Source organism: Ammospiza caudacuta, chromosome 17 (genome assembly GCF_027887145.1).
Source record: "Ammospiza caudacuta isolate bAmmCau1 chromosome 17, bAmmCau1.pri, whole genome shotgun sequence".
Classification (NCBI taxonomy): Eukaryota; Metazoa; Chordata; class Aves; order Passeriformes; family Passerellidae; genus Ammospiza; species Ammospiza caudacuta.
In genome coordinates this window covers 1,626,351-1,648,539 of record NC_080609.1, presented here as the reverse complement: position 1 = coordinate 1,648,539, position 22,189 = coordinate 1,626,351, and the positions used below count along the sequence as shown (strand labels likewise).

General features: G+C 42.2%; 1 protein-coding gene across 2 annotated transcripts in view; it reads left to right on the top strand.

The window, feature by feature from the left end:
* The window catches only part of TBC1D24 (TBC1 domain family member 24), a 37,181-nt gene that overhangs the window by 3,071 nt on the left and 11,921 nt on the right, over nt 1-22,189 (top strand). Inside the window, exons 2-6 of one of the 2 annotated variants that reach the window (XM_058815896.1) lie at nt 8,904-9,034; nt 11,474-12,508; nt 16,652-16,669; nt 21,011-21,169; nt 22,114-22,177. In XM_058815896.1, coding sequence (XP_058671879.1) covers nt 11,550-12,508; nt 16,652-16,669; nt 21,011-21,169; nt 22,114-22,177 — 1,200 coding nt within the window. In that variant the 5' untranslated portion in view covers nt 8,904-9,034; nt 11,474-11,549. Of the gene's footprint in view, nt 1-8,903; nt 9,141-11,473; nt 12,509-16,651; nt 16,670-21,010; nt 21,170-22,113; nt 22,178-22,189 lie in introns of both variants that reach the window. The other variant, XM_058815895.1, reaches the window with a different exon arrangement.

Sequence of the window (22,189 nt, the reverse complement as noted above, 5' to 3'; positions counted from 1 at the left end):
AAGTGTAACTCAGGTGTAGCTGCCAAAATTCAACACTTCATTATTTTGTTATTTTTTATGGGGAAAACAACTTAAAGGAGAAATAAATCGTCCACAAGTACAAGTGTAGTGACTGTGTTTCAGAAAACTTGTACTGTTATTGCCAAATCTGCTATGCTGGCTATCAACATTTTGAAAAGAAAAATAACATTCAGATTAGTTTGAATTTTTCTACCTAATAGGACAAGGGCCAGATACCAACTCTCAGTGAATCAGCTGTTCTAACCCCATAGTCCACTGCATATGATCAGAGTGGAGTTGGGTTTGTTTCAGAACTGGTGATCCAAACACTGCAGAGCTGGAATTTCAAAATCATGTACCTGTGCAGCAAGTACCTATTAGTCCCTGGAGGAGAGACATTTTCCAGAGATTGCCTATTTAATGTAGGCTTTGTACATCCTGTAGAGAATCAGAGGGGGCTAAAAGTATTTGTGACACAGCCGCCCCAAGTAGTAATCCTGCTTGTGATTTTAGAGACTGAAATGAGTTGTTGATGCTGCAAGCACTTTGATAATGTGGTTATTTAGCTGTTCTCTTTGGTGAGGGTGTTTGTCACCTTGTTTTCTACAGCACAGTTTCAGGAATGAAGGTTGAAGCTATGCATGCAGATAACTTTTTTTTTTAAGCTGTGGAGGTCAGTGGTGCACCTGATGCATATCAGTGTTGCCCAGTGCACTGCTGAAAAAAGTCTAGTTTTTACAGGTTATTTTTCACCTCACAAACAGACCAAACAGAAGGGAGTAAGTTATAAGAAGATCTGTACAGTCACAAGTTCTAAGATAAGGGTTAATAAAAGCCCTTCAGTCTGAGTGGCAGAGGAGTTTTGGGATTCTTTTTGTTTAATAGTTTTGTTTTGTAATATCTTCATTCTATAAAGAAAATCTTTGTTTTCTAACCTGGATGTGGAGACAGGACTCTGCTCCTGGTTTACATTTCAGTATGCCTGTATCCTCCGGGTGAGAGGCTTGGAACCCATTGGCCGGGGCAGTGCCACTGGAGAGGAGCAGGTGCCTTGTGGGATGGAGACAGAGATCTCTGCTGCAGGTCAGGAACTTGGGGTTTATTGCACAGGGCCTGGGGGCAGGGCCCTGCTGGGAGCTGCCAAACACAGCTCAGAGCAGGCTGAGAGAAGAGAGGGGGGAGAGAGGATGAGAGGGTGAGAGAGCGAGGTTCCCATTACAATACAATAAATCATCTTCTGTGTTGAATATTCTAATTCTTACTAACCGATCTAGTACAAGATACAAATCCTACAGCATTTCCATACAGCCTGTAAGAATCATTACATTACCATACTGTGTTACATTTTAAACTCTATAAACTGCTCTTTGGACCCCTTCTGCTACTCTGACCCTTGGGCCTGCCTGCAAGCAGAGGGTGTTGTTTCATCAAGAGGGGATCACCTTCAGCTGGACACACCATTGTTTTCCAGGTGTTCAGTAACTGAGGGATCTCAAAGCTTGCTTTCATTTCAGTCTCGCTTATAGTTTCTATATTCTCAAAATCTTTTGCCACACAATCATATTTATAAGGCTTTCCTGTTTCATCTTCCTCAACAGTGTGTCAGGTGTGTTAAATCCCTTCAAGTTTCCTCAGAGCAAGCACATGGGTACAGAGCACCCTCAACAGCAAACCTTCCTGTAAAACCTGTGCCCTGGATTCTGAACTCTATGACAGAGCCAGTCACCCAAAGTTCTCTCCCCAGAAAGACTGGAAGATTAGCAGTATAGTATACACTAATAGTAAGATTATAAACTTGGCAACCTGTCTGTTGTGATTTTGAAATCACAATCAAAGTAACGCAGGACTAGTGTGGGATTTCATACTCATCAGTTTTTCATTACAAGGTGCTGTTTCTGAACATTTGCTGCCACACAGGAGTGTTTGTTGCTATTATTTTAATCAAGCATAAGTTTAGAAAGATGACAGAAATAAGTACCAATATACAGCAATGTGTTGTTCCAGTTCCCCAAAGTGGAGCTTTTGGATGAGCTTAGGTTCTCTTTTGCTTGTAAAGTGTTGTAGGTGTCTGAATATCTCCCCTGTGTAGGGTAATCTACACTTGGTTTCAGCAAAGGGTAGTCCATTACAGGGCATACCAAATTATTGAAGCTTTTCTTATGAGCAAGGACAGAAGAAAGGAAAAAAATCTGTAGGGTTTTGCAGGGCTGCAATAAAATTAAATTCTGACTAAAATGACAGCTTTAACTCCTTTTTATAGACTCATCTTATTGTAAATTGGCTTTTGCTTTCCAAGAGAAAACTGCTGTGCCCTTATACTTAATGTAAACAATCATGAAATACTCTGAGATAATAAGGTTTCCCTTCCCTGTTTTTAGCTGCTGGCTGAAGTATTGGGAGCACAGATCTCCCCTGGAATAAAAACGTTGTGGGGATAACTGTGTGCAGGAATGAAGTGTACATCTCCATTTGCTTACCACACATACAAGAAGTGTGTGTAGTGATTTCCATATGCTCAGCATGGATAAGGATTTGTGTGCTCCCTTACACCAGGGTTACAGCTGCATCCACACCTTTCCCAATTTAGGTGCACCTTAAGCTCTCCAGCACTGCCCCTCAAGTCTTTATATGTTCATGTGTTGTTGCGCTGAGGACGTCTTAAACCACTATCAACATGTATTATCAGTTAATTTTCCAGAAGAATTAAACTGGCATAAGTATCCACACAGATACTTGATTTTTTTTTACTAAATTGTCTTTTTGTTCTGTTTTAAAGATGATATGGGGAATTGGAATGTTGGCTGGTTTCCTTAACAGACTTTAAGTGGCACCATTCATATTTTGAACCTTTCTCAAGAGAGAATGTCCAGCAGTCATCTGTGTGGGTGTACTTTTGATAAGTATTAATATTGTGGGGAAAATTATTCTGAGCATTAGTTTTTAAAAATGACATGTGTATTTGTTATATTGTATATATATATACAATATATTGCCATGCACTGGGAAAGGCTTCTTGGCAAACATCTCTCCTAGGGAAGCCCTTTCCGGGTATCTCAGATTGTGTCTTCTGCTTGTAAAAATATACCTGTGTTTCCATTCATGCTGTGAACTGCTGTTCTGGACCTGAAGAAACTCTAAATGTAAAAGAAATAACACATGGCTGCATGTACCTGTAAAGTACATGTTCCTGCACCCTCTGGTTTAGATAAGAGGAAAATAAATAAATCAGTGTTTGACAGAAACCAATGCAGTCACTGTGTCTGAGAGAAGAACATATCATCAACAGATATTTAAATATGTTTTTCTGCCAGTAAATGTAGTGGAAAATAGTCTCAAGGTGATAGATGTCAAACTGACAGCATCCAGTGCAACAGAGGGGGAAAAGGGATTTGTATTATTGTGTATGGATTTGATACCATATCAGGTTTATCACTGACAGTCAACACTGTCTTTGGTTCTACGTAGTTGACTGTACTTCCAAACAGAGAAAGATACAAGTGTTATGGGAAAGTAAAAATAATAAGACCAAAGATTGTATGTTCAGAGTCAGAGGTTGCTTTGAGGGGATACATGTTTGCAGTTATTTCCATTTTGCAACCGAGGAAAGACAAATAATTAGCACAACATGAAGGATTTTTTCAGCCTTACCGTTTGAGAGGACCAGAAGGAAAACTCAGACTACGTGGTCAGAAAATTGTGTTGATCTTTTTGCACTACTTTGACAGATATCTTTTTTATAATGAATCATTTTTAATGCATCATGTAAGATAGTTTTGCGGTTAAGTACAGTTTTCATCTGGAGGGAAAAAAGGTAGGAATTACCCTCTCTTTAATTTTGCTGTTTGTTCCTTGAGTGTTTTTATGGTGTAGGCAGGAGAGAAAGCTACTGATCTATGGCTTTGATAACATTTGCCTCCAATATCCTCTTACAATGCTCTGCTCTTTAGCCTTTTTGGACCTTTGTGGAGCCATTAACTATTTCTTTCCTCTTACATTTTTTCAACAACAATATGTTGTGTTTTTCCCCAGACTTTTATCTTGTTGAGTTCTGTGTGTGCCTTTTTGATATCTTACTGCTCACAGCACCCACAGGGACATCAGAAGTGCTTGTGTCATCCCAACCCAGAGATGGGAAGGAGGGGTTGCTTTGTAAGTGCTTGCAGCTATGAGATGTATATAAATTAGATGTTAGGAAGAAATTCTTTCCTCAAAGGATGGCGAAGCCCTGGCAGAGGGTGCCAGGAGAGGCTGTGGCTGCCCCATCACTGGAAGTGTCCAAGGCCAGGTTGGATGGGGCTTGGAGCAACTTGGAATAGTGAAAGGTGGCCTTGTCCATGGCAGGGGGTGGAATGAGATGATCTTTAGTCTCTTCTGACCCAAACTGTTCCATCATTTTATGGCATACTCATTCTCCTAAATATATGCTACTATCACTTACCTGTCCAGCAGTGAGGAAGTGCTGTGTCTGAATATGCGTCTGAACTTTAATGAAGTGCACAACAAATTAATTACAGATAATTTAGACTGTTTAAGAAGGTGATAGTATGTTCCTAAGAAAGAAAACATGGGATTCTAGGACAAACTCTGTTACTGTGCTTCATACACAGTGGTGATATCCCAAGAGAAATCATCTAAATGCCTAAAAGTATTTGCCCTGTAGAGTGCTCTGATATCAGGTCTTTATCAGTTACTTGGGAAATTGTGAGGACTTTGTCCTTAAAGCATATCAAAAACCCAGCAGGAAGCATCTAATAATCTGCTATCACACTATTGCTAAACTTGTAATAGAACATTGTCAGGAATTTTATTGTGGCACCCAGCTTGTGAGTGCAGAGTGCCCAGGGCACAGAGAGATCGAACTGCATTTAACCACGTTAAAGCAATCCATCGAGCTCTGTGTACTCTGCTGGAAGGCATCATCACTGCACAATGCAGCTACTGCTCCCAAACACTGCATGACATGACATGGTCGCTTTCTGATGCTAAATGGAGTGTTTAATTCAAGCTTTGAAACACATCTGTGTTACCGGGCTTGCAAGGGTTCCTCAGGGGTGAAGAGATAGACGAGAATCTTGACTCCATGATCAGAAGGCTGGATTTATTATTTCATGATATATAATACATTAAGACTATACTAAAAGGAATAGAGAGAAAAGTTCAGAAGCTTGCTATGCTAAGAATAGAATAGGAATGAATAAACAAAAGAGCTCTCTTTGATTCTGTCCCAGAGAGAGCTTGGTCTTTGATTGGCCCTTAATTGTAAACATGGAACATGGGCCAATCACAGGTGCACCTGTTGCATTCCACAGCAGCAGATGACCATTGTTTACATTCTCTTTCTGGGGCCTCAGCCTTCCAGAAGAGGGAAAAATCCTAAAGAAAAGATTTTTATGAAAAGATGTCTGTGACACATCTGCACCAGGGAGGGGAGGCAAAGTTACCATTGAGGCTGTACAGTACTTGTGATCAGGAGGTGTTTGGGTGCAGGGGGAGCAGCGATGTCCAGTCTTGTTGCCAGATCCATGTAGCAGAGATGTCAAGGGTGCTGCTGTAAGTCCAGCATTGGGAAAGCTGCAGGATGCACTGAAATACTGGGGGAGGAGAGAAAAGCTGCCTGCCACTTGGCTTTTGTTCTGCAGTTACTACTACCTTGCTGAGTTGCTTTGTGCTTCTGTCAGACTTCTCTTTATGAAGCAAACATCTCAGAGGTGATTGAGTACCCCTCAAGAATGGAATTCATCTCAGACTTTTGGGGTTCATTTCCTCTTACTGGGAAAAGGACTAGTAGCAAGCAGTCTTGAGGAAGCAGTTCTCATTATCTCTTCATGTGCCTTCTGCATGGATTAGTTGCTGCACAAGGTTATGAAAAAGAATAAATTTGAGTCTTTTCCATGCCTACAACACCAGTCAGAAATATAAACACCAAAGGATACGCTGCAGGTCTGGGGGATTGCGTTACTCTTGATTTGAAGGGCAGCAAAAAGGAAAAATAGCTTTCTATTAGAACCTTAAAAAAATGTCTGCTAAAATGTTGGTTGTCAGTATCTAACTGTGTCTGTACTTAGCAAAGAGCTAAATCCAAGGTGGTGTAACTGCTCATGCACGAGAGGAAAAATGTGATTTTCAAATTTGGTAGTTCCTGTTATAGAGCAACTACACTGGATTAAAATAAGTGTTTTAATAATCTTTTAAGCTGTAGGCAGACTTTCAGAATACAAAGTTGCAAGAATACCGAAATGGAATGGGGAACCAGGATCTCCTGATTAATTATTGCTCGGGTTTTTAGGACACTCTCTTATGTTTATTAAAAGCAATATCAAATAATGTAATCGCAGGCTTCAGCCAAAGTTGGAATTATTTTTAAGAAGTTAAGACTGTGAATATGTCACTACTGTAGAGTATTTTATGTGCTCTCACTTTGAAAAAATAATTGCCCTCTGAGTTAGTTGTGGTTCAGATATTTCAGTTTCCTAGTTCCTGCATTTTGTAAAGAAAAAACAAACAAACCCCTTTAATAATAAGATAATTATTCTAAATAATAAAATTGTTGAACTTGCCCTCAGCCATGTAATCTTTAGTAAAATTGTAAGCTTATATTCCCCATACTGAAAGTAAGTAATAATTCAAATCTTTTTTTTCTGATATGTTTTTAAACACTTTCTTAGAATTTTTCTTTGTAGACAGTATGGGAATTTCCCTGTCACACTTGGCTTCACTGCTGTGTGTTTTATACAGATTCAGACAGTTTTCAGCAGTCTTCTGAAAGCAGCCAAAAGACAATGGGAAGAGCTAAGGGAATGAAATGGAAAATGTGGCTAGAATAGCAAGCTAAATATTTCCTGAAAATTCAGTCACTGACTTAAAATCATGCAGGTTGCTGTGGTCTTTGCTTGGGTTTAAATTGTAATGGTTGCTTGCCTGCTTCAGAGTTTAAACTTAATCTTGAAAAAGCTTTTGCCTGTGCTGCAGCCACTGTTGGCAGATCCTCAGTATGCTTTTTTCTGGTTCTACTTCTCACTTGGGTACTTGCCTTTTTTTTTTTTTTTTTTTTTTTATATTGCACTTACCTGAAGAGCTCAGTTAAAAACTAATACATTTAACAATCCACAATTGCAGGGTAGGTACTAAGAAGAAAGCTCTTTCTCCTGGTTCTGTTCTTCTATGTTAATTCCTACTTTTTTTTAAAGTCAGTCTGATTAGAAAGGATAATGACCGCTTACTCTTAGTACAGAACTTCAAAGTTTTGTGGCTGCTCAGAGAAGCTGTAGCTGCCCCTGGATCCCTGGAAGGGTTGGACAGGGCTTGGAGCAAGCAGCCTGGCATAGTGGAAGGTGTCCCTGCCCATGGCAAGGGGTGGAATGAGATGAGCTTTAAAGTCTCTTCCAACCCAGAATGTTCTGTGTTTCTATGGTTGTTACAAATAATGCCTTTTTTTGTTTTGTTTTTTTGTTTGTTTAGTTTTTGTGGGGTTTTTTTTAATTTGTTTTGGGTTTTTTTTTGCTACTTTATCCAATGCCCTTATCATTCTATGCCAACTCATACTGGAGTGCATTTCAGTTCTGTGCTGTTCAGGTGCTCACCCCTCCTGGTGTCCCTGTCTCCAGTTAGGGGACATTTACCATAACATGACGTTGACTTCTCTAAAGCAGGAGGGAAAGTGGTTTGCTGCAATAAGAGGCTGTAAATGAGTCTCTGCCTGCCTATAGCCATATCTTTATATATACATTTTATTCTGAAATGGTTTTTTCTCTTCTGCCTGTCTTACCCTCCTTTATATGGAGGGGTAAGCAAGGTAGCTCAGGTGAATATGGGACTTTGTGGCACAACTGCAATCTCACACAGCCATCCTCCAGTTTTACCCCTAACTGAAACTCCAGCCTCCCTCCAAATACAATTCTGTACTGCCTGCTCATTTCCTTGTGGTGGGAGGGATGGGCAGGAGACAGCCCTGACTGACTGGCTCTTGACTGCTGAGGGTGACATCTTCTGTCTCCTCTTCCCAGCAGCCCAAAGTTAAACATTGCCCTTTACCAGAAGAGAGAGAACTTGCCTCACAGGAGAGGGGGAGGACGGTTCAGAAAGAGTTGAGGAGGAGTTGAAGGCTGGCTGGAATTTTCCTGAGATTTCTTGGGCTCTTCTGTGGCAAGTAAATCCTCCCTGTCTGAGGCCTGCTGGCTTACAGTAGCTGCTGGCAAGGTATCAGGAGCTATGCACCATTACACTGGAGCGCACAAGTTCTGTTGGTTTTGCAAGCACAGTTAAGAGCTGGTCATGCTCTGGCAGCCCTGACAATGCCCAATTACTTTGCTGTCACTTTTTATTGCAACATCTAGACCTGTGAAAAGTATAAGCAGCCAGACCTACTTGCAGACCCCACAGATTTATCCCAGCCAAAAAATGTATAAAACTGTGAGCTCAAATTAAAACTTATGGCAGTCTGACTGCCATGGATTTCAATGAGCTTCAAGAGCACGCATTAATGAAAGTCATTAGTTCCTGGAATGGGCAATAATTGCTAGAGTGAAAATGTCTGTTTGATGCAGCCTCTAAGTATGCCTGTGTATGTTAAGAAATAAGACAGGAGAAGAAGGTTTACAGGGGAAAAAAGAAAAAGCCAAAATGAATCTGGGTGTCTTAGAAGTTGTCTTACATGATGAACATTTTACTTAACCCTCCCTAATATAAATCTAAGCAGGTCCTAAGGGACGATGGCAGAAGGTAGAAGTGTGCTGGAGACACCAGCAAGCACAAGGCAGGGATAGTTTCTATGCTGAAATGTCCAGGAACAGAATGATTCATGCTTCCCATGCTTTTGCCACTGCAAAGTAGGATTAAATTTCTCTTCTACAAAAGGACGTTATTTTAGGATTTGTATTAAAAAGGAGTGTTTCTGTGATTCCCAGGTGGAGAATTACTGAAAAATGTTCACTTCCCTGGAGCTGACATTGGCTCTGCGATGGACGGGTGTCCTGCTGTTACGGGATCTGCAGGAAACACATGCTGAGCTCACACGGAGACCCCACAGCTGAACCCTGTAAGATATCTCACTTTCAGAACGGGAGTCAGGACTATGTGTTGCCTCCTTTAATTACAGCCTGAGAATTGGTTTTAGATGTGGAAGAATGCAACAAAAAGAAATGGTGAGCATTTCTGTATCGCTCTTACACTGTAAGAATGATGATCTAAAACCAGTCTTCTTTTTCTAAAAAAGCACTGAATTAAATATAGTAGAGAAGAGCCATCCAAAAGCGTTCTCTGAAAGGCTCCTGCATGCTGCTGCCAAACTTTTGAAAGAGGAATTAAATTTGGGACTTTCAGCATGTGATTCCAAAATACCCAGGTTAGCATTTACTCAGAATCTAGAACTGTCTGGATTGGCTGCTATGGCTGCTTCAGGCAAAATGTTTGATTTCTTTTCCAAAGGTGCAGCTATGAGGATGAGATCTCATCTTGATGGTATATCTTCCTTAAGAGCTTCAAATCATTTTAAAGCACCTGATTTATGGAATGTAGCAGCGTGGAAAATGGATGGTGTTTGCTGCTACCTTCCCAAAAGCATCTTCTGAGAAAGCCACGCGGGCGGGCACAGACAGTTCCTCAGTCCACACTCACACCACAGATAGGTCAGCAAAAAAAGATGGAAAAGGTGTCTGTGTAGAGTTCCAGCAAAGCTTATTGTAGAGTCATGCTGGAGGAGTCCAGGGACAGAAGACAACGAAGCAATGCAGTGTCCTGGGTTAAGTATGGGGTCAGGGGCAGTACAAGGGCAGGGCAGAGGGCAATGACCTATAGGGAAGGGGCAGGGTAGAGGGCAGTGACCTACAGAGAGCTGAGGTAAATTAGCATAGTGCTGCAGAGCACCATAGGAAAAAACCTTTTCCTCTCACCCTAAGCAGTGAGGCATTCTCAAAGCCTGTGGCAGATTCTTCCAGGGCATTAGAAGTTCCCTTAATAGGCTCAAAGGCCTCCAGAATGGAAAAGCATGCCAATAAAGGTCAAGTTCCATGTGTTTTTCAGTGTATCAATACTGGAATGGCTAAGAGTTCTTTGGAGGCCTTTCAGTAAACATTTTCATTGCTTTAACCTTGCTATGTAACTTTTTAATTGGACAGAACAGTTTTATGGGCCTGTTGGATTTTATAGGGATTGTCTGCCTTTGCAGTGTGCGGCTTCCACAGCCACGTTTGCAGCTTCAGTTGGACACTGAGGGCACACGGGCAGAGGTTCCAGCACCCAGCAGAGCTGCTGCAATAGTGGAGGTTATTGTGCATCCCCTTCTGGCTTTGCACTGGCTGATTAAAGCTGGTTTGGATATAGCCTTTAGTGGTGACAGCCACACTCTCTGCTGAGACACGGGTGTGTTTGAACCTGGAGCCAGCAGGTAGATCAGGTAAACCTGGCACAAGGCACTAGAGGCCAGAACCTGATGTTTCAGCTCCTGGTGCTGTCACAAAGGTTTCTGTGGCATCTCCAATGGGAGAGCTGTTGTGTGCCCCTGTCACAGGGCATGGCCAGCATCCAGAGCAGCACTTAGAAAATCTAAGTGCTTTAATGAAGGTGTTTGAAACTGACTTGACCCTGTGCTGCAGTCTGGAAGCAGAGTTCTTGTCCTGCACAAGTCTCTCTTCTGGCACTAGCAATGATCTGGCTGACTGTACAGCTGCACACTGTCATTGAAGTTGGAAAAGACCTCCAAGATTGAGTCCAACCTTTGACCAATCACCACCCTGTCAACTAGATCAGAGCACTAAGTGTTACATCCCATCATTTCTTGAATGCTTCCAGGGATGCTTCTTGAACACTGTTCAGGGACAATGATTCCACCACCTCCCTGGGCAGCCTGTTCCAATGTCTGACCACTCTTTCCATGAAGAAATCTTATCCAATGGAAGAGGAAAATTGTACCAGATTAACAAGCTAGTCTCGGTGACTCTGTGGTCACACAAGTGCTATGACAAATAAATTACTTGGAGGACGTGGCTGTGGTTAGTAGGAGCACAGTGTATCTCCTCAGTGGCCACACTGTCTGAGAACAGCATACACTACCTATGAGACTGCATCCTTCTAGTATAAGTTTCACTTTATACTTCCCCAGAGAATTGGAAAGAGAGGTTGCAAATTGAACATACTTTGCAATATTTTTTTTTTCAATGGGAGTCTTCTGTTCTCTTAAGTAGGATGTTAATGTAAAGGTCCATGCCTCAGCTTGGACTTTCAGTTAGGGAAATTAATTTCATGGAGAGATGTCCTCAGGATCAGCCTCTTGGCTGGCCTTTGATCAATTACTGCAGTAGGAGTTACTGACAGAATGGAAGAAAAGTTTGGCTTAAAAATAAAAAGGCATCTTTAACTTTCTTTGCTTTAGAAAACAGTTTTGCCTTTGCAGGAACAAGTATGCACAGATCTGGGTTCATAAAGAAAATAAGACATTATCTGTTACTCAAATGTCTGGTTTTTTACTTCCCTTTTGCAGAAAAATCCAAGAGTCCATCGATGACTTACTAAAGTCTCAGTTTTCATGATTTATGTGATTTGCTTCTCCGGGAGCCATGGATGAATACAGCCGCTTTGTGGACTGGGACAAAATGGATGTGAGTGCCCAGAGCCAGGACACAAAAGAGCTCACCTGCACAGACTTACATGAGCTCAAGCAGCTCGCCCGGCAGGGCTATTGGGCCAAAAACCACTCTCTGAGAGCCAAAGTGTACCACAAACTCATCAGCAATATCCCATGCCGTACAGTGACCCCAGATGCGAACGTGTACCGGGACATCGTGGGGAAGATCATTGGAAAACGCAGCAGCAGCTCCCTCCCACTGCCAGAGTTCGTGGACAACAGCCTGATCCCCACGTACTGCCTGAACGCGGAGGGCGTCGGGGCCGTCAGGAAGATCATCCTGTGCGTCGCCAATCAGTTCCCGGACATCTCGTTCTGCCCGGCGCTGCCCTCGGTGACCGCGCTGCTCCTGCACTACAGCAAGGACGAGGCCGAGTGCTTCGAGCAGGTCTGTCGCATCCTGGCTTGCAATGACCCCTCCAAGCGGCTCATCGACCAGACCTTCCTGGCCTTTGAGTCCTCCTGCATGACCTTCGGGGACCTGGTGAACAAGTACTGCCAGGCAGCCCACAAGCTGATGGTGGCAGTGTCCGAGGACGTGCTGGAGGTGTACTCAGACTGGCAGCGGTGGCTCTTCGGAGAGCTCCCCATGGTGTACGTTGCGCGCATCTTTGACGTCTTCCTGGTGGAGGGGTACAAAGTTCTCTATCGTGTCGCGCTGGCTCTTCTGAAATTCTTTCACAAAGTCAGAGCTGGGCAGCCCATGGAGTCTGACAGCATCCAGCAGGACATTCGAGCCTTTGTGAGGGATATCGCCAAGTCGGTGTCCCCGGAGAGGCTCCTGGAAAAAGCCTTTGCTATCCGCCTGTTCTCTCGGAAGGAGATCCAGCTCCTGCAGATGGCCAATGAGAAGGCTTTGCAGCAGAAGGGCATCACAGTCAAACAGAAAAGGTAGGACTCAGCACAGGTAACCTGAGCAATCTCCTGAATTTTCCCAGTGTGGGGAGCAGTCCTGGCTGACTGGTGGGGAAGCTCCACTGGTGCATGCTGGTGTCTGCTGATGCACTTTCTCTGCAGAAAAACTCAGCAGCTCCAAAATCAAGTGTTGCTGGGATTGTAATAGGAACTTTAAATGAAGTACTATGATACAAGAGGAACAGAAGTTTCTTGTAGTTTGCTCAATTATGAATTTATATGGGTATATATTAATTACAAGTATCATATCTCAAAAGTGTGTTTCATAAGCACTTTTCAAACTAAAAGGCATTTTAGCAAAGTTGGTGTAGTGGTTTTGGTTCGCCAGTTTGAGATTTCCTGACCAACACACCAATTAATGTAGTGTGTCTAGTGCTGGCTAAATGCTAGTATAATATACTTACTTATTTCCTGCTATGAGGTAGGATTAGGAGGAAGGCAAAGAAGACTCAAAGCTTCAAAAGGGTGTAAAGAAAGCTTTATTAACAGTAACTAAAAGAAAGAATAATAAGAATCAGAATAAAACCTTTAGAACACTTATCCTCCCCCCTACAACCTTTTATTTCCCACTCACAACATACAGAAACAATTCAGTTTATCACTTCTAGAATAGTCTTTCTTCAGTTCACTTAGGCAGAGGAGTCCCTCTTGTCAATTTATGGAGACTTCTCCACAAGAAAGCAGTTCTCTCGTGGCTTTTAATTTCCATGAACAGCAGCTACCCAGAAAATCTGCGATGGTGAAGTCCTTCCCATTTTTCACAGCTTTTCCCACAGCTGTGTTTATTGGGATTGTCAGCATATGGTGTACTATTTTTAGGATGAGCTGTTCAAGAGCAAAGGTTTTCTATATCTATCTCTGAGATTATCTTCATCTCTAGGAACAGAGGTCTTCTTCTTCTTTCCCTGTCTTTCTGTTCAAGCTTCTCATAGGATCACAGCTACTTTTAACATCTGCTTACTATTGTATTATATTACAGAATGCTATACTAAACTATACTAAAGAATACAGAAAAGATACTTAGTGAATGCTAAAAAGATAATAATGAAAACTCGTGACTCTTTCCAGAGTCCCAACACAGCTTGTCCCTGATTGGCCAAAGAGTGAAAACAACTCACAGCAGAAACCAATGAATCAATCACCTGTGGGTCAACAATCTCCAAACACATTCCAAAGGAGCAAAACACAGGAGAAGCAAATCAGATAATTATTGTTTTCCCTTTTCTCTGAGGCTTCTCAGTTTCTCAGGAGAAAAATCCTGGGTGAGGGCATTTTTCCAGAAAATGTGAATACCATAGCTTGCTGCAGCTTGGAGGCCTTTGCTCATATCTACAATTTGAACGCTTCATCTCCCCATATTTTTCAATGAGTCACAGGGAAAAGGAGTCTGATGTATCAATTACATCCTTCTCCATAGCTTTACAAGAGGATTTCAGCCCTAAGATCAAGGCATCTCCTCATCCCTCCCATCTGGGACTTGACTCTTTCTTTACTGACCTTGGTGTCTTCATGTTGTTCTTCTACATGTTCTCACTCTGTCCTTTTCTCTCACCTGAGGGAGGACGGAAGGTTTGCAAGTCTCATCTGTGCACTGAAAGAGTCAGTGTCTCACCCGGGGCCTGCAGGTGCTCACCTGAGGCCGGCAGAGCTGCGACTGGGCTAAGATGGGCTGGGATGGGCTGGGCTGGGATGGGATGGGATGGGCCGGACTGGGCTGGGCTGGGCCGGGCCGGGATGGGCTGGAATAGGCCGGGATGGGCCGGGATGGGCTGGGCCGCGCTGGGGCAGGGCCAGGATCTCAGCAGCCAGGCCAGAGCACAGCAGCAGCATGGCCGGGCTTCCCCTCCCGACGGCGGCAGAACCTTGGCCGAACCGGCCCGGCCCGGGGCCGCTGCCAGGGCCCGGCAGAGCCCAGCTCAGCCGGGGCTGGCGGCGGGGCAGGGCTCAGTCACAGCAGATGCTGCAGCCCTGGCCTGGCCCGGCCTGGGCCCCGCGGCCTCCCCTGCCCCTGCCGGCAGCCCATGGGGGCCCGGCCCCACGGCAGAGCCCACCCGGCCCAGCCGTGACAGGGAGGGGCCGGGCTGGCCTTGTGACCTGCTCTCAGGCCAGAGCAGAAAAAGAGAGAATTCCCGGCGTTTTTCATTTGTAACATCGGCGTTCACAGAGGCATGTTCAGCTTTCTAGTGGTTTAACAAAGGGTCAATATTCAACACCGCTCACTGATTGGTTTCACCAGGCACAGAGGAAGCTCTCAGCAGCTCCAATGATAAAACCAGCACTGATAAATTACTTGGAAGAAACATACCCAAAGAAATGTGGAAATTGATTCTTAAATGTGATATTATTTGTATAAAATGTCAATTTGATGCTGCCCAGTACTGTGAATTCAGCAGTTTCTTTAGTGTAAGACGCTGTCACAGCTGAGAACATTGTGCCTGACTGCAGAGCTGTTTTAACAGAGCAAGGAAGAAATATGTCTTATTTTCAGGTTACTTTTTAAATAGATTTGGCTGCAAGCCTCCTGAAATCAAGAGTACTCACAGGTAGGAGGTGACCTGTTTTGTGGCAGGTTCATGTACTATTAGAAAAAATAATTTTGAAAGAACCATGGAAGAGTGACTATACAGATCCAAGAAACTGTTGCAAAATCACAAGCTCTTCTCAGAAATAAGGGGAGGAAGAACTAACTCTGAAACCAGTAAATGAAATCCTGCACTGATGTGACAGTAAAAGTCATACTCATAAAACGCTTAGCTGAAAGGCCTCTCAATGGATATAGAAAAGGCACCAATATATTAATCTGAACAAAAATAGCATCTTGGCAAGTGCAAATGTATGTGCAGGTAAGTAGTACATGTTCTGTTTTTCCAGAGGCTTCTGACAGCAGAAAACTTCTCCCAACAATTTCTGAACTCTCAAGTTCAGAACTGTTGTACAGTTTTATGAACTGCCCTCTGAAGAGAGGTGACTTCTCAAAGTCCCCTGGGTCAGTGAGTGTGATATCTGGAATTTGGTGTTCTAGACACACAGTCTCACTTTCTCTAAATCTCCACTGATGTAGTAGGATCTTCCAGCCAGCTGTGTTGCTGAGTTAGTTACAGTGGTTGCAAAGTTAGCATTCCATGGCATGGCAATACATACTCAGTACATTTCAGCCTAAAAGATGACATAAATGTTAACTGAACCTCCTTCATGTGTCTACATACCTGGTAAGCTCCCCCTGGTCTCTTCCAAGGGTTAATTTTTTAGACTCACAGCTTGTTTTAGAATCAGCTTCAGTATTTTCCTGTCAGTCTCAAATATTTCAAGGTCTTTAGCCACTGGATTGTCACACTAGAGGCAGTTCAGACCTTTGTATTTGAAACTTGTAGCAAAATATTGACTCCTCTATTGTGTTTTCCTGTTGGGAAGTTCAGGAGAATTGTAATATCCTTGAGTATATTGTTTAAATTGGAATTAGAGCTTTAAATTTAAAAATAAATAAATAATTTAAATAAACCAGAGAAAAAGAAAACATGCATCAAGCAACCACAGACGCTCCAAAAGCTCCTGCTGTGTTAAATGTTGCAGGGAAATTCTCACAACAGTGATGCTTTCAAGGCAAAATACAGTGATATGCCCAAATAAAGCCAGTAGTTACTGCTATGCCAGGCAGAGTTGTCACTGAAAAATTTTCACCCTCTCTTGGCTACCTTTGTAAACCCACTGAAATTTCTCAATGTCCCCAGGCACAGGGCTGCTGGGAGTTTGGCTTGGCTCAGTTTGGGTCCCAGTGTGGGCAGATGGAGGTGCAGGAGAAGTGAGCTGTTCTCCAGTGCTCCATGGGATGCCAGTCAGTTCTTTTCTCCCCCTGTTTGACCTGTGCAAGGAGAAGATGATTTATTTTCCCATCACATAACAAAACAGGAAGAAAATAAAAATATAAATGTTTTAACCTGTCTGATTATTTTTCAGTGCTTGATGACTCAAATCAAACCTTGCTTTGTTTCTCTCCAGGCTCCTTTCACTTTCTTTGTCATGGATGTAGGAAGTCACTGATCTTTTCTATCTTTTTTGTCTTTCTTTTTGTATGTTCTCCTTCTGTCCATTCCATCTCCACTGCACCTCTCCTGTATGCAGTCTTGCAACTCCCAAAAGGTAGGTTAAAACACTGGAGTCTCTGCACTTTGCTCATTCCTGCTGTCTTTGGCTTGTTGTTTTTTCCAAGGTGATCAATACTGCTAACATTGGGGCAGGAGAAGCAGGCCAGCAATCAGAGCACCAGATTGCTGTGCCACATCTCCAGAATACCCTCCTGCAAAGTTAGTTCATAGCACCTGCAAAGCTGTGAGAACAGGGGTAGTGGGCCCAGGGGCACAGCACTTCAGACACCAGTACACCTGTGTTTTCCAGAGTGGGAAAGAGTACTGTAATGGAGAAAGTTCATGCTGGGATTATGGTTATGGCTATAAAAGGCCTTTATAATAATGGTCCTTTCTACTCTGGAAGAAAAAAAAGTCATTTTTTTTAAACATCTCAACAGCTCAGAAGAGCTGTTAGGTATCATCCCAACTCCAAACCTGGTATATGCTGTTGCATTAGGTGTGAAATATAGTCAACTTTTTATCTTCTTTGGAAGCTTTCTGCAGTTAATTGGAAAATTTTTGGACTGATCCCAACTAGACACACTCCTAAAAGTGACCTGTCTCTATTTACAGTAGTTTATATTTACTTTTAAGTAGGTTGGGGTTTTTTAGAGCCAAGACAAGACTTTTTCTGTGTCAAGGAGGTCAGAGTTACTCAGCCGTAGAGCATTAATGGTTAATGAAGTCATTTATCAAGTCTTGGCCTGAAAAGTAAATCTTAAAGAACAAAACCCAGTGAATGGATTGTGATATCTGATAAGCAGAGAACTTGGAAAGAGAAAGGCTGCCCTGTGAGTATTAAATATCAGAGAAGTTTGGGTTTAAATTCATGCCTTTGAGAATCCTCTGGCCTTGCTGCAGGTGCCCTGAGTTAACTTTAGTGAGTGATGAGCACTAACATCTGTACTAATTTATAAAATCAAAGCTGGAGTTAACTTCCTCATGTTTTCATGTTTGAAAGAACACCTTAAGAGACTTAGCAACGCATGTTTCATACCATAACTTCTTTGTTGAGGATTTTACCTCTGATAAATCAAAAATCTGTTAATCCCAGTCAAGCGAATCTTCAGCATCTGTGTATTATTTTTGCAGTTAGGTTGTTCTGAAAGTAGCAGAAAGGCTTGATTTATGCTAGGAAGCAGTTTGGATTTGAGGGGATTTAGGGAGAGCAGGATGTCTGTTGACACTGATCTGGACACAGGATTAAGTTTCAGGCTTATATATCACAAATTACTTATATAGCTATTTATGACTGAAAAAGAAATCTCCTTTTACCACACAATTATGCCCTCACTGAAATTATAATGGATTTCAAGATTAATGCATCTCCTCTAAGATTTGACCCAGGCCAGAGTAGAGAAGGAAGGTGCCATTCAGTGAGTAATCTTTGGAGTTGGGGATTTTTGGTTTTTTGAATAATACAGGGCACATCCACTTTGACAGGTGCCACTGCATGTCCTCAACCTTGGCTTTACCTTTGGGAGTTTTGAGGTCTCTGAAGCACATAGTATTAATGATAATAGCTGGAAAAGCAACATTTCTATGAAATTAGCAAACGCTGCTTTATTAAACAGTAATTGTGCTGGTTTTCAATTCTAATTCCTTGGAATAATAGCAGTTGAACAAGTCTTTCTAACATCAGCAATCAAGAGAAGGTTATCATGTCAATCCCAGTAACTGAGGAAAACACTAATGCAGGTAAAACCTGAGTTTGTTCAGTCCTAGTGGTAGACTTTAATGCTGTCCAAATTTACTGGTCTCTCAAGCTGCAATGTTTTCACAGATGACCCAGAAAAAAGTGGAGTGGTGAAGGCTAAACTGAATTTTCCTCAGTAAATAAAAACCAAAACACTTGGGTTTTTTCATGGCCCACTTGTGTTCTGTTCATTTTCACTCATTTACTGCTTTGAAAAGCAACTACCAAAGTGAAGGAGATGATTTTCAGTGTCATTAGATAAATAGTGTTAAAAATGAAGATAATTAATACAGGTTAGATGTTTGTAACTAGTTGCAATTAATACAGATTGGATACTTGTAACTAGTTGCAATCTGGAACTCCCCCCAGAAAAGTTATTTTTTTGCTCAGCAGCATGGAGTTTGGTTTGATAGGTGCAAGCTGTATGTGGCCACTTCTCAACACAGGGTCAGGTTTCAGTCTCAACCATCTGCAGCTGTGATTTGTTACTGGGAGATAACACATCATTTTGTTTCACATTCTTAGGCCATGTTCTTTGGTTTAACTAGATGGTGCCATTAAATAGAAAATTATTTACTGTGATAGTCAAAAGGCAGGAACTGTATGCCTGGTACAGTTTTAAATGGTCAATACAGTGGTAAATTCTTTCTAGTAAATCAGAAAGATCTGTTTGAAAAGGTGATACTCTGCCTGCATTAAAGAGTTGTGGGAAGGCACAGAGTACTGAAGGAGATGTGTTCAGAATGCTGCTGAACAGGCTTTGAGAAGGGTTTGGGTAGGAAAGTCTTTAAATCAGGTTATAGTAGCCAGGAGAAAGAAAAAGTATGAAAGCAAAGATACTCCGAGTGAGAGCCTTTTGGAAAAAAGAACTGGAGTTTAGTTGCCCAAACAGTTCACAGAAATGTGAAAGATGTACAGTCCAGGTACACAAATAATTCTGAGACTTGCTTGAGGTGTAAATTTAAACCTGTATTATTAAGTCTTAACCTATTTATCACCATTGCTTTCCTGCTGGAAATTCATTCTAATAAACAGTTGACTGCCCTAAATATTTTTTAATTCCTTAAATGTGGAGGGAGGAAAAATCTTAATTTCTGCTGAGCTGAAACCAAGTCTTAGTCTCTCAGCTCTGTTCCATAATGATGTCAGTTTTAGCTGCAGACCTGCCAGAACACAGAGGATGGGACCTAAAGTAAGATTCTGAACATGGAGGTTCAAGGCTTAGTCCCTACTTTGTTTCAGTGGATCTCTCCTTTGCCTCAGACTGCTGTGTTTAAAAGTACAAATAATGTCCCTAGTCAGTGATACTGGAAGTTTTAAAACCCATAAATAGTTACAGCTTGCCTAATAGCTGCCCACAGAAGTTCCTTGCATTAAATAATGCAGGGTAGCAATGCAAAGATTGATTTCATTCAATTGGCTAAAATAAGCAGTAATGAATAGTCACTTCATTGAAAATGCTGACACCAAGGTGCCTACAGTGAATTCCAGAAAGCAGCTCCCAGTGTCTCCAAGCAGGCACTGCTCTGCATTGCAAATGCTGCTGATTTTTTGGTACTATGAGCATGAAAAATAAAAAGTTTATATCTTTTGTATGTTTTAGGGAGTGAATTAAGGTATTCAGATCCATGCAGATGTACAATACTGAGGGCCCCTTCATGATCATCAAACTGAGAGAAAAGAAATGTGTAATTGTCAAAAAAACCCATCAGAAATAGGCAAATACTTGCACCCAAACCCTTGCATGCAGAGCAAAGTAATAAAGCTTTATTTAACACCTGGCTGCCCAGTAATTCAGTGACTTGTGTAAATTCTGTGTCCTTGGCTGTCTCCATTGCATTTTAAGCATTTAACATAGACTGTGGAAGCAAATAACATCTAATCCCCAGGCTCTGGGTTTGCGTGCTTGTTTAATTTGAGAAATGAAGACTGGTTAAGATGGTGATGATTGTTACCTTCAAGTGTTTAAAAGCCATGAATCAATCCTAACTGTATCAGACCCTTCTGGGGGGTACAGGGATTTCCTTCCCAGTAGCTCCATCTGTAACCATGATCCCAGGAACATGTTTGTTTCATAATGAAGTGGAAGTCATTGGTAATTACATGTTTCCAAGAGGTGGAACTTCTCAAAAGCTTCAAATATTTGCCTTGGATTAAAATTGCTTACCCTGGTAGTACTGATTCCTCTAAAGTTTCTGGGGGGTTTAGGAATTCTCTAGTCACACAATATGGGCAGGACTTCAGAGGTAGAAAAAATACTACCCCTTCCTCTCAGATCTTGTCTGTTTGTTTGGGTATTCTGTTCTCTGTGCTTAAACACAAGTGCCAGAGAGAATTAAAAACAACAAATATAAGGCCATGGTAATTTTTAGTGGCTCAGTGTTGTGTCCTCTGTGTGTAAAGGTGCAGGCCACAGCTGCCATACAGAGGAATAGAAAATACAGTCAAGCCAGATCTCTGCCTCTGAGGATTATGTTAAATTGCAGTAAGTTTATTACCTTCACCAGGTCACGACCACCTAACTCCGTGGACTGGAGCTTTGACCAATAATTTATATGCTGGAGTCTGTTAGCATTCAGCTGTCTTCTCATGTTTCAGTTCAGTAATCTGAAACTTGTTAAATTATTGCTTCTCGGTGTTTTGTGTTGTATTTCTCAGGCAGAATGTGCACTTGGCAGTTCATGCTGAGAATTTCAAATCAGAAATTGTCAGTGTGAAGGAGATGCGGGATATCTGGTCATGGATCCCAGAGCGGTTTGCACTCTGCCAGCCCCTCCTGCTTTTCACCACCTTAGAACATGGCTGTAGTCTGAGCAGGTAAGGAAAACCTTCTTCTCTCTTCTCTACTGTAGGGCAGAAAGGAGCAACTGATAAGTATTTGATGGATTGACAAAAAGCCCATTCTTAGTCAGGATTTGATCTGAAGAATATCATTAAGGATGGAATATAAATGTGACAAATTCCTGTTGCCTGTAGCATTTGACTGGGATATTTCCTATGCCATAATATTTTAAACTATTCAAGATCAATTGGAAAAGTCAAACTTGGATCACTTCACAGATTCTGCAGGTCTGAGTCTGGTTCCTTAAAGGTTTGAATGGTTTAAGTCAGTGGCTGCTCTGCAGGCACTTTTGATAGATAACCACATTCATACTGATCCAAGGAAGAAGAGAACTGGAAACTGGAAATTACCTATGAATGATTGGGGGGGGGGGTTTAAGTGAGATAAACTAGATGTGAGTTGTCCTTGCACCTGGTATGGAACACTATAACCCTATAGCCCCTAATAATGACTTTGACATCCGCAGGTACTGAGGCAGGGAGTGACCTGCTCTCCCAGCCTTATATGCCTATGAGGAAAAGCAAAAGCAAGCAAAGAGAATGCATCTCAGTTAATTTCCTTCAGGACCTAAAGCCCTTCAAACATGGTCATCAGTCCTAGGCTTTTACAATCTTTTAGGCTGTTTCAATTCAATATGCTGTAAAAGGCTGCAGTTCATCTAGGTAAGCTTCTAGTTATTCTTCAGAGACATAAACTGTACAGGGGACTGAGTAGAGAGCAACTGCTTGATAATATTTGCTTACACTCAGCTATATTATTTACATGGACTGTATAAAGTATTTGCAGGAATATTCTCAGTCTTCAGGTGGTTTTTTGCCATGGCACCAGTTGGAGAAGGAGGCAGTGCCTGACGTTGAGGAGGAAAGGAGCTGCAGTTGGTGGCAGTGGAGGGCTCACTTTGTTGTGCTCTGCACTTCAGGTTCTATTCCCACAGCGAGGGACACGAACCAACTCTGCTCCTCATCAAGACAACAGCGAAAGAGGTGAGTGAGGCA